The 14151-nt window shown below is 51.8% G+C and overlaps 1 protein-coding gene across 2 annotated transcripts; it reads left to right on the plus strand.

The window, feature by feature from the left end:
* Positions 1 to 95: 95 nt before the first annotated feature.
* Positions 96 to 13898, plus strand: Mmab (metabolism of cobalamin associated B). Of its 2 annotated transcripts, none has more exons than XM_057765141.1 (9): positions 96 to 261; positions 1842 to 1903; positions 4627 to 4720; positions 6657 to 6714; positions 7860 to 7932; positions 8166 to 8263; positions 8497 to 8561; positions 10111 to 10208; positions 11712 to 13898. In XM_057765141.1, exons 1-8 carry the CDS (start codon positions 146 to 148, stop codon positions 10175 to 10177), a joined length of 633 nt encoding a protein of 210 aa, XP_057621124.1. In that variant the 5' UTR covers positions 96 to 145; the 3' UTR covers positions 10178 to 10208; positions 11712 to 13898. The 2 variants fall into 2 exon arrangements, with proteins under 2 accessions (XP_057621124.1, XP_057621123.1); XM_057765140.1 differs by having other exon boundaries at positions 10111 to 10170.
* The last annotated feature ends 253 nt before the right edge of the window (positions 13899 to 14151 follow it).

A 14151-nucleotide genomic window follows, 5' to 3' on the forward strand; every position in this document is an offset into this window, starting at 1 on the left:
GCCCCGGGGAGTGCCCCGCCCTGGTGCGAGTGCCGCAGACCAATAGGAGACGGCAATTGAGAGGTGGCGCGGCCAGCTGCGGGGCGGAGTCATCCCCGAGCGTGGACAGAGGCCTCGCGGGGTCAGCCCTGGACTCGTCCCACGCATGGCTCTGTGGGTGTTTGGGGGCCGCCTTGGCCTGCGCGGGCATCTCGGCGCCTGCAGGCTGCTGTGTCCCCGTTTTCAGAGCCGCAGCTCTCAGGGCGAGGAAGACGGGAACAGGTGAGTGTCAACTCCAACACTTGCGGGGGTGGGGGTAGTTGTATTGGCTCCGTGGGTACGTCACACTGGTGACGTCACCGGGGCAGCATGGCGTCAGAGACCAGAATTTCTTGGCACAAGTTCTAATGCAGTCCAGCTGTGGCCAGTCAGGGCTGGGCATGTCGGTGCGGGCCATCAGGGCCCTCTATTCGGATTTTACCCAGTGTCCAAAGCGGCTTGTTCGGATTAGTATTAGGACTCCAGACATCTTCTAAGAAAGACGTAGTAGCACTTTGAAACTTGTACCGTAGACTTCTGGGACCTTAGAACCTGCAGACTACCATGAACTTATAGTCAGTGTTTCCTGCCCAGTTCTCTGACTTTTGAATAACCTTGTAAGATAACATTTTAATTGTAAACTACATATTTAAGTTATGGCTGCGATTTAAAAATGGCAGTGTCTTGAGGGAAAGCAAGGACTGGGGATGTGGCCCAGTGAGAGAACGTTTGTCTATCATGTCCAAAGCCTGGGCTCCAATTGCAGGCATCAAAAATAAACAAATTTAAAAAGTGAAAATACGGGGCTGGAGAGATGGCTCAGAGGTTAAGAGCATTGCCTGCTCTTCCAAAGGTCCTGAGTTCAATTCCCAGCAACCACATGGTGGCTCACAACCATCTGTAATGGGGTCTGGTGCCCTCTTCTGGCCTGCAGGCATAGACACAGACAGAATATTGTATACATAATAAATAATAAATAAATAAATAAATAAATATTTTTTTAAAAAGTGAAAATACATGCCAGGCAGTAGTAGCGCATGCCTTTAATCCCAGCACTCAGGAGGCAGAGGCAGGGAGATCTCTGTGAGTTCGAGACCAGCCTGGTCTACAAGAGCTAGTTCCAGGACAGGCTCCAAAGCTACAGAAACCCTGTCTCGAAAAAAAAAAAAAAAGAAAAAAAGAAAAAAAAAAGTGATAATACATTTTTTTCAAATTCCATTTTGCCAGTGTTTTTAATTGTGTGTGTGTGTGTGTGTGTGTGTGTGTATGTGAGACACTTGAACCCTTTGAAAACGCAAGTGCCTCAGTTTTCTTTCCCCACGAAGCCGTAACTTTGTGATAGAGAAGTGGAGTTAGGGTGGACTAGGGGCAAGAGTTTGGGGACGGTAGTGACCCGAGTCACGCTTAGAGTAGAACAGTCCTGAGCATAAATCCCAGCCCTGCCTCTTCCTGGAGACCCAGGGAGGTGAATCTTTGTGGGCTACCATTTCTACAAAGAAGTTAATGGCTAACTTTGGGGGTGTGGGAGAAGCTGAAGGGTAATTCCAGGAGCTAGTAGCTTTAGTTCACTGTGGAGCTAGGGCCATGTGGAGTGGTGGGTTAGCTCCTCCAGCAAATATTTGTCAGTCACTTCATTGGACAGTGCACTACAGCAGTTACTGTGTAGGTATTGTCTAGAAGGGATGGCAGGGAAAACGGTTGACGGAAGATCGCCATTGAGAAGGGGGCTGAATGCTGTCGCTGAGGTTGCAGCTAGCAAGCTGAGTGAGGTGCTCCCTGCAAGCCACCCCCCTTACCATGTCTTGACGTCTCTTTCTCATTAGGGTGCAGTCATCCTCGAAGACACCCAAGATCCCCAAGATTTATACCAAAACAGGAGACAAAGGTAGGGTGACGATGGGTGAGAAACGCGGCAAGACATACAGCAGGCATCACTTTAAAGTTCTTCTCTCCTCGTGGTAGCCATGTGACATGAAAAATGCACAAACTATTATTAAGTGTTCAAACTATTATCAAGTTGTAAAGAAGCTGGGAATAGTGCACGCTTGTAATGCCAACACTCGGGAGGCTGAGATAGGAGAGTCACGAGTTCAAGACCAGCTAGGGTGACATGTCAGTCTCCCGGCCAGCTTAGGCTACGTAACTAAACCCTGTCTTGAACTAAAGGGAAGGCAAGTTGTGGGACTGGAAGTGTAGCTCAGTGATAGAGTGCTTATTTAGTATCCTGGAGACCCTAGGTTCAACCCCAGAACTGGGGGAAAAAAAAAGGCCAAATGAACAAAAAAAACAGTGTGGCCCAATCAGTGATCAAGTGCTGGAGGCGCTAGGTTCAACCCCAGAACTGAAAGAAAAAAAAAAAGATAAACAAATAAGCAAAACCAGTGTGGCACAATCTAAAAACTCTGAGTCATGGGGTGGGAGGGATGGTTCGGTGGTTAAGAGCCTGTACTACTCTTCCAGAGGGTGTGGTTCCCAGCACTTTCCTATAATCTTAACTCTAGAGGGATCCATTGCCTCTGACCTCTGGGCACCATCCCCACCCCCACACAATTAAAACAAATTAAAAATTTTTTAAAATATCTTTTAGTTCACTTGGATTAAAAGTTTAACTGTAGGTATGGTGGTATAGACATGTAATCTTGGGACGCTGGATGCAGAGGCAGGAGGATCACTGTAAGCTCAAGGCCAGCCTGGGCTACAGAGTGAGACTGTGTCTCTAAAGAGAAGAAGAAGAAATTGTGTGTGTATTGTGGGTGTGTGTTTGTATACCTGGCTACATAGCAAGTTCTAGGCCAGCCAGGGCTACACAGTGAGACCTTGTCTCTAAAGAAATGGAAAAAAAAAAAAAAGCTTATGGAAGGGGACTCAGATATGTCTGAGAGGTTATCTCTTTGGATTTTGGTTTTTAGTTATAATTTATTTTTGGGGTGTGTCTGAGTGCCTGTGCCACAATGCACTTGAAGTCAGAGAACAACTTTCAGGCGTTGGTTCTTTCCTTCCACCCTGTAGTTCCTGGGCATAAACTCGGATCATCAGGCTTGGCAGCAGGCCCCTTTACCAGCTGAGCTGTCTCACTAGTCCTGAAAGAGTTAATCTTTGACTGGTAGCTTTGACAGGTTAAACTGTGGGAGAGAGAAATACACAAAGTTCACGTACTTTTCTTCTATTTTTTTTTTCAAAACAAACATTTCGTTGCTTCAATGTTTTGCTTTGTTTTTTGACACAGGGTTTCTCTGTGTAGCCCTTGGCTGTCCTGGAACTCACTCTGTAGACCAGGCTGGCCTCAAACTTACAGAGATCCTCCTGCCTCTCCTTCCAAGTGCTGGGATTGAAGGCGTGTGCCACCACCGCCCGGCGCTTCAATATTTTAATCAATGCCAGGTGTAGCGTAACAGGGAAACAGACCGCTGTGGCACCATTTTCTGAAACTTAAGACCATGCAGATTGTCAACAGCCACTGTGCTTGGGGCATGTCCTTCATGCCGGAGTATGCCAGTGTGTAAGGTGTGCTTCCCGCCTCTGAGCTGCAGGGAAACAAGAAGTCGGAATGTAAGTATCACAAGTACGTTACTGTAACAACAGAAAAGAAACCATGCGTAGCAGTGACAGATGTCAGTTGGTGGTGTTAGTGCTTTCCACCAGAAAGGTCCGGGGACAGCCTCCAGTCAGTCACAGATAGGGCACTTGGCACATGGAGTCTTGCAGTAGCGCTGGACAGGACTTTACATAAGGTGAAGGGTGTGCTGACACAGGGCTGGGGCCAAGGAAGTGGAGCTTTGCTCTGCTTTGTTCCAGATCTGAAGTGTCAGGAAGCAGCTTGGAAGGTAGGAGAGACAGGGAGATGGTGGGACTGTGACAGAAAGATGTAGCCGTCACTATCCTTAGCCCAGAGAGCTATGTGACTTCAGTTCTGGCACGGTTCCTTTGATTTGTGGAGAGTGGTTTGTCACAGCTACGGTGTGGATATCTGTGGTGCTCTGTGGAGTCATTTGTGCATGACAACATTGCAGTGGACTGAGAGGCTAACCAACATCAAAGCCATGCTTCTGGTACTAGGCCGGAGCTGTGACGTACGCTGAGGTCCAGGCTGAATGACAGAGAGACAGCAAGATACCACAGGTGCTTTACTTCTTAAACAGGAGGCTTCATTTGTGGCTCCTAGTCTAAATTAAAAGCATGCCAGCGAAGTAGTGGGGACACCTTTGGTGGTAGTGATCAAAAGGACACTTAATGCACATGGTCCGTAGACATACATGCAGATAAAACACCCATACACGTGAAATAAAATAAATATTTTAAGTGTATCAGGGGAAAAATCTGTTTTTGATAAGATTCATTTGTTATTTTTATTTCATGTGTACGAGTGTTTGTCTACATGTATGTCTATGTACCATGTGCATGTCTGTTGCCTGAGAAGTCCAGAAGAGAGCATCAGATCCTGGAACTAGAATTACAGATGGTTGTAAGCCACCACATGAGTGCTGGGACCTGAATCTGGGTCCTTGGCAAGAACAGCAAGTGCTCTTAACCACTGAACCATCCCTTGGCAACTCCTGCCCCTCCCTTCAGACAACCCCCAATTCTAAATGTGCTAAATATCCTCCCCAGGGTTTTCCAGCACCTTCACAGGAGAGCGGAGACCTAAAGATGACCAAGTATTTGAGGCTTTGGGAACTACAGATGAACTAAGTTCAGCTATTGGGTAAGGGGGGCAAGGATGGGCCTTGATGTGAAATTAACCTGTGGCATTGGTGACTGTCATCATTGTGACATTCTCCCAGGTCCTGGAGGTCTGGAAGGTTGCCTGGATGAATCTGTATGAGCTGTTAGCACAGGCTGGTCAGTTCCATGGGTCTGCAGGGTACAGGTCTATCCCTCTGTCAACACAGGGCGGTCCCTTCTTGTCACCATCCCTGGTTCTGTCACTTGGAGCACACGTGTGTCAGGAGACAGGCTGTGGGGGACAGAGGTGAGGTCAGGTGATCGTCAGTGCATCAGAGGTGGCCCCGTTGTGAACGGATTTTAAAGTGAGCCAGGGGTTAGAAGCCTTGCTCAATGATTCCCGTCCTCCGCTCCCAATCCCGACTGCCTATCACACTGAAGGATTGTTTCCCCACCCTCACTTCCAGCCATTGCATGCTGGCTGCACCGCTGCCAAATATGGCCTCTGTGGAACCCTGATGATGAGACACCTGTCTGGGGCGGTACAGGTCCTGGTAGGTGAGGCTCGTGCCGGCTCCTGAAACTTCCTGTGTGACCGCTCCTTCCCATTGCCCTGGTCAGAACCAGTCACATCCTGGTACTGTGGGAAAAGCCAAATGCACGTGGATGACCACATGGTGGGCGTGCTCGGCCACACTGGGGTGTGAACACGGATAGGCCTGAGTGCTGCTCCTCGAGCTCTGCCTGGCCCTGTGGTCACAGACGTGGGGATCAGGAAGATCTGTGTTCAGATTCTGTAACATCCCTTAGTAGCTGTGTGACTTCAGGTCAGACCAGACACCCTTGTTCTGAACCTCAGTTTTCTGTTCTGTGAAATGGCCATGGTAGTCTTTTCCCTCTGTTCTTATGAATTAATGTGATAAATCTGCATCTCCCTGACTGCTGTTTACACTTACCTTTATCGTTGCCCCGGGAACTCTCAGGCTCACGGCTGCCAGATGCCAGGAGTGGAGTGGACAGTGATGACAGATGTGCCCCAGCCAGCATAGCCTTTCCTTGTCATCCAGAGGGAGACAGATGTTAGGAACGGACCCAGTGCGTGCTCTGTTCTGATTGGAAGATGATTGTTTGCTGTTCACCCGCTGCTCCTTTTCCTGCCCTCTGGCCTCTGCCTGGGAGGGTGTTCGACCAGAGGAACTGCCAACCCTACTCCCGATGTCCTGGTCTTCGCTTCCACGAGGGCCCAGCGATGGGAGGCAGCAGTGGGCAGAGAGGAAGTGTGCGAAGGACAACCTGGGATTGTGGACACACTGTTTACTACCCGAGCGTGGCCCTGGCAGGCTCTCCTGTGCTGTGTGGGTCCTGCTGCTCACCCTCTGAGTTCGGAATGCACTAGCGTCCCCTCCCTTGCTTTCCAGGCTTCTGTGCTTTCCACTCTTCACCGTCAGTCATCGGTTCCTGTATCTCTGCTTGCATCTTTGAGGATTGTCCCTTTGAGAGTCTCTCTGCCAGGAATCCTTCCCATGTGCCATCATCTGTCCCCTGCCAGGCCTTGTGGGGTACAAGAGGGGAGTGCAGCGTCTTTGACCTATGTCTGGGGAGTTGTCTCTTCGTCTGTCCTACTTTACCACGGAACTCCTGTTCATCCTTCAGGGTCCCACCTTCCTCTTCACTCCTCGTCAAGGTTCTTAACCTCGGCACTGTGGTGCACGGCACACGTGTTTATCTCCTACTGGACAGGCCCCAGGTCCCCTGCTCCCTACCGTATCAACAGGACCGGCCTGGGCAAGGGCAGAGAGGAACAGCTGAGCTGACTGGGGAGAAAGAACACAATAAAGGCACTCTAGGAAGCAAATGCCCCTGTCTACCTGGTGTTCTCTTTGTCAACAAGAAAGACTACCATGGTCACTGTGGGTCACGGTATCTTACGGCCCCACAGCATTCTGTTACGGGCTAATTTTTCCTTCTCCTCTTAGGTTTGCCATGGAGGTGATCACAGAAAAAGGCCACACATTTGCCGAAGAACTTCAGAAAGTAAGTTACATCATTTTAGCCTACATTGGCTTTTTGTCCCCACGACTTGGGTGTCGCTGGCTTCCTCCTCTGCCCGTTGCCTCTTTGCGCCACGGTAGCTAGTTACTTCTGAGAACTGTTCTGTCCTCATTTCTTTTTTTTTTTTTAAATATTTATTTATTGTGTATATAATATTCTGTCTGTGTGTTTGTCTGAAGGCCAGAAGAGGGCGCCAGACCTCTTTACAGATGGTTGTGAGCCACCATGTGGTTGCTGGGAATTGAACTCAGGACCTTTGGAAGAGCAGGCAATGCTCTTAACCACTGAGCCGTCTCTCCAGCCCCCATCTCTGTCCTCATTTCTGAAGTAAGGACACGTAATCCTTTGTGAGGTGAGGGGTGCTGTGTAAAGGGCGGCTCTGCTCTCCAGAGGTGCATGTCACATCTAGCAGCGGGAAAGCTGCTGGTGTCAGTACCCCACATTCACAGGGACAGCATCTTGGCAGAGAACAACCAATGCCAGTGGCCACAGCCCAGGCTGAAGAACAGCATGCTTGGGAGCCCAGATGTAAGTCTCAGCCAGGTGGAGTGTGCTTGGTAGTGTTGCAGTTGAGTTCCAACAGACCCGCCAGCCAAGGCACCAGCAGCATCTCTCTAGACCCTTGCTGCTGTCTCCCAGGCATCACTGTAGTCTGCCTGGGGACTTAGGAGCACAGGAGTCCTTCCAGAGTCCTCCTGTCCTGCTGGCCACTGCCTTCCACATCCTGTCCTTCACATTTGTCACTTTGTTCATTGAATTATAACTCCAGAACTGTCAGCGTAGAGAAAGAAGGCAGGTACATGGGAGCCAGAGATCAGACCAAGAAGGTGTCTCTTGGGTAGCACTTAGCAGAACTTTACTCCCTCAAATTCCCCTCAGGAGGCCTCACGGTGCTTAGTTTGGACAGTTTGCCTTTGGATGTGAATTCAGAAGTTCTGTTAGCTCCTCACTGCCTAGTGTGCACACTCTGCTGGCACGTTCCTCTCATAGGCTCTGCTGGTACACTTTGTGGCACATGGCGCTGGCACGCTCTGTGGCTCCTCTGCACATGCAATAGTGCAGTACGGTTGCACAATTTCCACCCAGCCTGCTACTGATGACCTTTTCTCTCTCCTCCTGTTCCCCAGATCCAGTGCACGTTGCAGGATGTTGGCTCTGCCCTGGCTACTCCACGATCCTCAGCCAGGGAGGCTCACTTAAGTAATTCCTAGCCCTGCTCAGAGAATTCTTGGTGTTCTGGGGTAGGGACCGCCCCTTAGTGTAGGTCCCCGGGCTCTCTGGCAGGGCAGACAACTTGTTCTCTGCCTTGGGAAAGTCGTTAGCTTCAAAGCTGATAGGAACCGTTGGCAGGATACCATGCAGAAGGGAAGGGGTGTTTCCCGAATGTACTAATGACATGCTTACAGGAGGCCTTTCTGCCCCTGACTCTTCAGAACACACGGCCTTCGAGGAAGGGCCTATCATGGAGCTAGAACAGTGGATTGACAAGTACTCCAGCCAGCTTCCCCCACTCACGGCTTTCATTCTACCTGTAGGTATTGGGGGGCTCAACCTGGGGTGGCCAGGGTGGGTGTAGTAACAGAAACACGTGGGCTTGCCATTACTTTAAACTTTGACTTTTACCACAACGAAGCCACCCCCAGCACCCCACTCCTTTTCCTGTCCACTTGAGAGCCACCCCAGAGGTGTGTCTGGTAGGGCTCTGGGAGGCAGAAGACTGTCCAGTGTGGAGCAATGCTGGCCAATGCTCACTTTCTCTTTCAGTCTGGAGGCAAGAGCAGCTCAGCCCTGCACTTCTGCCGGGCCGTGTGCCGACGAGCTGAGCGACGGTAAGAATCCCGAGGCCAATGCAGGAGCCTCATATCTGTGCCATCCGACCCTTCCCCAGGTGACTTCATCATGTCATTTCCTGAGTCCCTTGTCACAGGGGACTGTGATAGGTGACTGCATACTGCTCAAAGACAAGCAGAGTTTTCCCTCCTCCTGAGATTCACAAGAAGCCAGTGACATATTCCAGGCTATGGGGGGCACAGGGAGAATAACATGAAAGGACCCTTCTGGAATTAGGCAGAAAGGACCGTAGGGGCCCTGTGGTTAGGGAGGACCCAGGTAGAAGCTGTCCATAGTCTAGCCACCTCCTGCCTTGCCTCATCTCCAGACTCAGAGTGTTCATGGTCTCAAGAGGGTCCTCACAGTGCTCCCCTCCCCAGGAGTCAGGGGCAGCTAAGTTAGCAGGGCCTCCCGACAGGTTCTGTGGCTGGGGCCACCCTTCCACAGTCTCCCATATCACAAGAGTTTTGTCCTTCACAAAAGGCTCATAGACCTAGACATTCCCAGATGCATCTTGGGCAACAAAAAAAGCTTGGGCCTCAAGAGAAAAACAGTGCTTTGTACAAAGTCACCCATATCACCGGGGCTTACAGTAGCGAGCAGAGGGAGTGGCCTATAGGCCCAGCACAAGACTGAGCTGGTGTTGCATCCTCTGTGTGGCAGACAGGCCCCAGCCACGGCAGTGACCTGCCAATGACCCGCCAGGATGCTCTCAGGACAGATGGTTACCTAGGTGAAGTAACCATGCTGAGTGGGAGGTGCCTCCAGGCCTGCCTAGACATGAGACTTCTGAGGCACTGGCCAACTACATCATCTTGGATAGGGCCCAAACACCCCAGGCTGGCTCAGGGGAGAGTACCAACAGGGATCACGTAGTGTGTGTATGTGTGGGGGAGTCGAGTGGGATGTTATCACGCCATGGTATCCAGTAGGCACACTGTCCCAAGTGTATGCATACAGACTGGCATGAAACCCCAGGCATTTAGAATTACAAGTTAGAACAGTAGCTCTTTGGGAACTAATGCCCAGATAAATCTTCTTTTGAAGACTAGAGGCTGGTAGCTCTGCCCACGTAGGAGCCTAGACCATGCTTGTTGGCACAAAGGCCAGCAGACTGGACTATTGGCCAGCCTACTCTCGGACTTACCTGCTGTGCCACCTCCTTCACTGGCCAGGCCACATCATGTATGTCCAAGGGAAGGGGTCAACTGAGGTAATGGTGGAGTTTCATATCTGCATCATAGTTGTCAGGGTTAGTGTAAGTGGTGAGGTCAAGTGGTGCTCCATGTCCTGGCTCCTGTGTGTTGAGCCTGGCCGTGGAGCCTGACTGTCCGTGCCCCGGCTCCCATGTGCTGAGCCTGGCCGTGGAGCCCGACTGCGTCCGTGCCCCGGCTCCCGTGTCCTGAGCCTGGCCGTGGAGCCCAACTGCGTTCATGCCCCGGCTCCCGTGTGCTGAGCCTGGCCGTGGAACCCGACTGCGTCCGTGCCCCGGCTCCCATGTGCTGAGCCTGGCCGTGGAGCCCGACTGTCCATGTATTCTCTTTACAGTGTAGTGCCACTTGTCCAAATGGGAGAAACGGATGCAAATGTGGCGAAGTTCTTAAACAGGTGCTGAAGTGGAGAATGGCGGGTCTCTGAACCTCCAGGCATGCTTGTGAACCCTAAGAGCATCCACAGCTAAGGCCAACACCTCTTCCTCATTCCCTCCCTTGCTCCCTCTTCTCTCCTCCTCCCACCCCCAGCATGTGTGTTTGTGAGTGTGCTGTCTGCAGGCCAGCCCTGTCCCACTCTGTGAGGTAAGGCTCTGGTTAGGAAATGCCTTTAAGAGCCAACAGAGGCAAACCTAAATTACAGGGGCAGGCTGCTCTCTGGGTCTCTTCATGGAGACTGATGCCCAGGGCCTTGATGGTAACCGGCAGGAAGCCTGTCACGCCAGCATCTCTACCTGAATGCCCTAGGTGGCGCACAACCGTGCTGAGCTCAGGCCCCAGTGCCATGAGCCAGGAAATCCAGCAGTGCCCTGCCCTGTGGTCAGCACTGCAGCTGTACCTCGGGCTCAGACATGGGCCAGCAGAGGACTTGAGGAAGGTGGGGGCTGCACCCAGGAGTTGCCTAGTCATGCAGACAGTGACCTCATAATGCCTGGCGATGGGATGTCCCGTGTTACCCCCACCTCCCCCAGATGTAGACTTCTTGGATCCTCACAGGTTCCCTGCCTCTTGGGTGGGATGTCACCCAGACTGAGTGAAGCTCCTTTTTAACTCAGAAGACCCACTGGATGTCCAGTGTTGTTTGTGTCGGGGCAGGTCATCCCCTCCCTGCAGGTTCCCATGAGTCACCAAGAAAGCAGCATATCCTTGCCCTAGGAACACAAGGTTCAGAAGGGCAGTGTAGAGTCCCATGGTCCTGCTAGCCAGCAGTGGGCCCCAGGAGTTAGCAGTGGTGCACCAGATGGGAGGAAGGGGAGGAGGGGAACAGCAGGCATGGAGGGGAGAGTGGCAAAAGCTAGCTGTTAGCCTCCAGGGGCTGAGGCAGAGCCCTGTAAGTACCTCGAGGTGTAGCATCACCTGGTAGTCTCTGTCCCTTCCCTATAGAAGGCCTCTTGTCCCGAGCCCATCACTTCTGGGTCTGTGGAAGAGCTAGGGATCCAGACTTTGATCATGAGACTCCTCCAGGCCGCTGATTCTCAAGTGGGGCATTAGTGTCTAGAGACAGTCTGGGTGGTTGTGTCTAGTTCTGGTGCCACTGGCCACTCTGCATGCACGGGAGAGCCCTAGCCATAAAGAATAAGACTCACCTAAGGCCTCTTTATGCAAAATGCGACTCCTGATCCTGTCTGGGATTGGGGCTGACCTGCAGACTCCTGGTCTGTAAAGCTCCCCTGAATCCCAGATGTCACATCCCTGTCACAGGAAATGGAGAAGCAGCTCAAGTAGCCAGCGTTTCTAGGCTCCACCCTTGCAGCTGAGGGTGGGCAATAGCCTGTGCCCACAGGAGCACTCCAGGAGCGCTCGAGCCCCGCCGTCCATCATACCACAGGGTGCTCCCGGGGGTACGAGCCTCACCTTTCCTGCTTGAAGACCAGCTAGGCGTGAGCCAGCTGGTGCCAGTCTCTCACACCCGTCCTGTTGCTTGTTTGTGTCCCTCAGACTCAGCGATTACCTCTTCACTGTAGCCAGATATGCGGCCATGAAGGAGGGTAGCCAAGAGAAAATATACAAGAAGCGTGATGTCTGAGACATGTGGAAATGGTGAGCGAGCCTCGGAGGCCCGTCTGGAGAGAATGGAAGTGGGGCTGAGGTAGACTTGGGGCCGCCTCACACCCCTCTCAGACTCCTGCTGGCTTCCCCGGGCTGTGCTTGAGCACGTGGGACTGAGCTCCATACTGCTGGAAGGAAAGGAACACTGAAGGCTACGAAGAGAAGGGGTCATTCAGCATTGGGACTTAACACAGGGAAGGTTTGAACCTCACACTTGGGGGGAGTGTATATAAGAGAGAAAGAGATGCTGCTGCCAACTCAGGCTTCTCAAGGATTTGGAATGTACCAGAGTCCCCTGGAAGTTACCAGTGCCAATGGGGCTTTAAATGTCACGTTTATAAAGGGGAAGGCAGGCAGACCTGAGTGTGGTCACCTCTGAGCCACCCATCACTGCCAGTGTAGGGGAATGACAGCTGCAGGTCTACCGGGGTGCGGCTTGGAGTCCTCTCCATAGGGCAGGAGGTGGGCAGCCCTCCCCGTCTCCAGGCTAGCACTGAGGCCTCTGCTGTCGCACTGGGCTGGTGACTCCTCCTGTGAGCCACCCCACACTGTGTTTTATTCCACTTGTCACCGCTGCTGCTCCTCACTATGAAACGACATTGCCAGTGGCGCTGTGCCCTTGAGAAGAGGGATATTTGTGAAGGGCTGAAGGCGGCCCTGAGAACTTACGGATTCCACGCCTGCTGGTAGGTAGTGACTGCGGAAGCACAGGTCAGGGATGCTGGATCAGCTCAGCGCTCTCCACTATGCACCTGCTTGGCTTCCATGCTAGGTGTGGGTGGACTGGCCTCTAGCTGCCTTCCTTGTTGGTCAGTCAGCAAGCATTTGACTTCAGCTGAGTGCCCTCCCTCCCACCTTCCTGCTGCTGTTTCAGGTTGGCAGCTACACATACATCTATCTTCTGGGTTCTTTAAAGAGCAGATGCCTGGGAAGGAAGAATACCTCCCTGGGAGGCAGTCCCATCCAATGCCACTGCAGCCACCATAGTGAGGCACAGATCAGATATGGAGTTGGTGCTGTGTGTGCTAATGGTGCTTGAGCGTCGTGTTCTGGGCCTGGGGGGACGTCGTGTTCCAAGAGCTTGCAGCAGCCCTGTACTCCGCCTACAACCACCTCTCCTAAAAAGACAGGCTGAACTCAAGGAAATAGCAGCCTAGACCCCTAGCCTATGCCTTCAACAATCTTGGGCGGCACTCATGGTAGATCTCAGTGTTCAGGCTCCAGGCATTGCCTAGCCTTTTGCACACTGCCCCCAGTCCTCATGGGGCAATTCCCACTGTGCGCTGGCACAGCTGCCGAACTGTTGCTTTAAATTGTACCCATTTATCACCAACCTCTCTCTACTTGCATACCTCCTCGAAAAGATTGCAGGAGGCTCCCTATCTTTTTAAAAAATTTTGTCAATATTTTGCCAATAGCCGTTTCATTGAGATACAATGCCACCTACCAGAAATTTTTTTCTAAAATGGACAGTCCAGTGGATTTTATGATATTGCCCATTTTTTGCCACCTCATAGCTCACACCCGTGAAGATGGCTCTAGTTTGGGACAGTATTCACCTTCCTTAGCAGAGGTGCCCCCCCTCCCTCCTCAGTGGTGCCTGCCAGTGCTACAGAGGGGCCCCAGGCTCCTCACACTGGACCTCCGCACTGGGAGTGGGGTCACATTTCTGCAGGAAGGGAAACTGAGGCTCAGAACTGGCCTAGGGGTCTCATGACCCCCCCACCCCCAAACCACCAGCACTCAGCAGTCATTTTAATCACAGCGGTGTCAGGCTCTAATAGATCTGTGGTCGTGTTGCTCAGCCGAGTTTCCCCTAACTGATATTTCATGGCTATTGTTAGTGTGCATTTCTCACTGAGTAATTTCCTGAGCCTGAACTTGTAGCACATCCCAGTGATAAATGTCCCCAGTTCCGAGTCCCCTGTCAGCTGCAATGTCACCCTTACCTCCTCCCGAGCACCTCCTGACAGCCCATCCAGTTTTATGATCCCTCTGTCCCAGTGATCATGACTGAACCTTTAAGAATCCAGACGCATTTCAAGTTTAATTGAATAAAATTCTTTGTATAATAAATTCCGCATGAATGCTACATAAATCAATGCCTGGAAGGATTTGTGGCTCATCTCTCTCCCCAGATGGGGTTCGAGGATCCTGCTGGCAGTGCTATACCCAAGCTGGTCCTGTATTGATCACCAAAAGGAATAAATTTGCCGTTGGGGTCCTTGTGGAGGGTGTGGCTTCTGCTGTCATGGCCTAGGATTGATCTTGGAGCCCCTCCTGGAAGATGGCATTTTTTCCAGGCAGGGCAGAAGGGTTTGGGGAAGGG

The sequence above is a fragment of the Chionomys nivalis genome, chromosome 3 (assembly GCF_950005125.1).
Source record: "Chionomys nivalis chromosome 3, mChiNiv1.1, whole genome shotgun sequence".
NCBI classification, from domain to species: Eukaryota; Metazoa; Chordata; class Mammalia; order Rodentia; family Cricetidae; genus Chionomys; species Chionomys nivalis.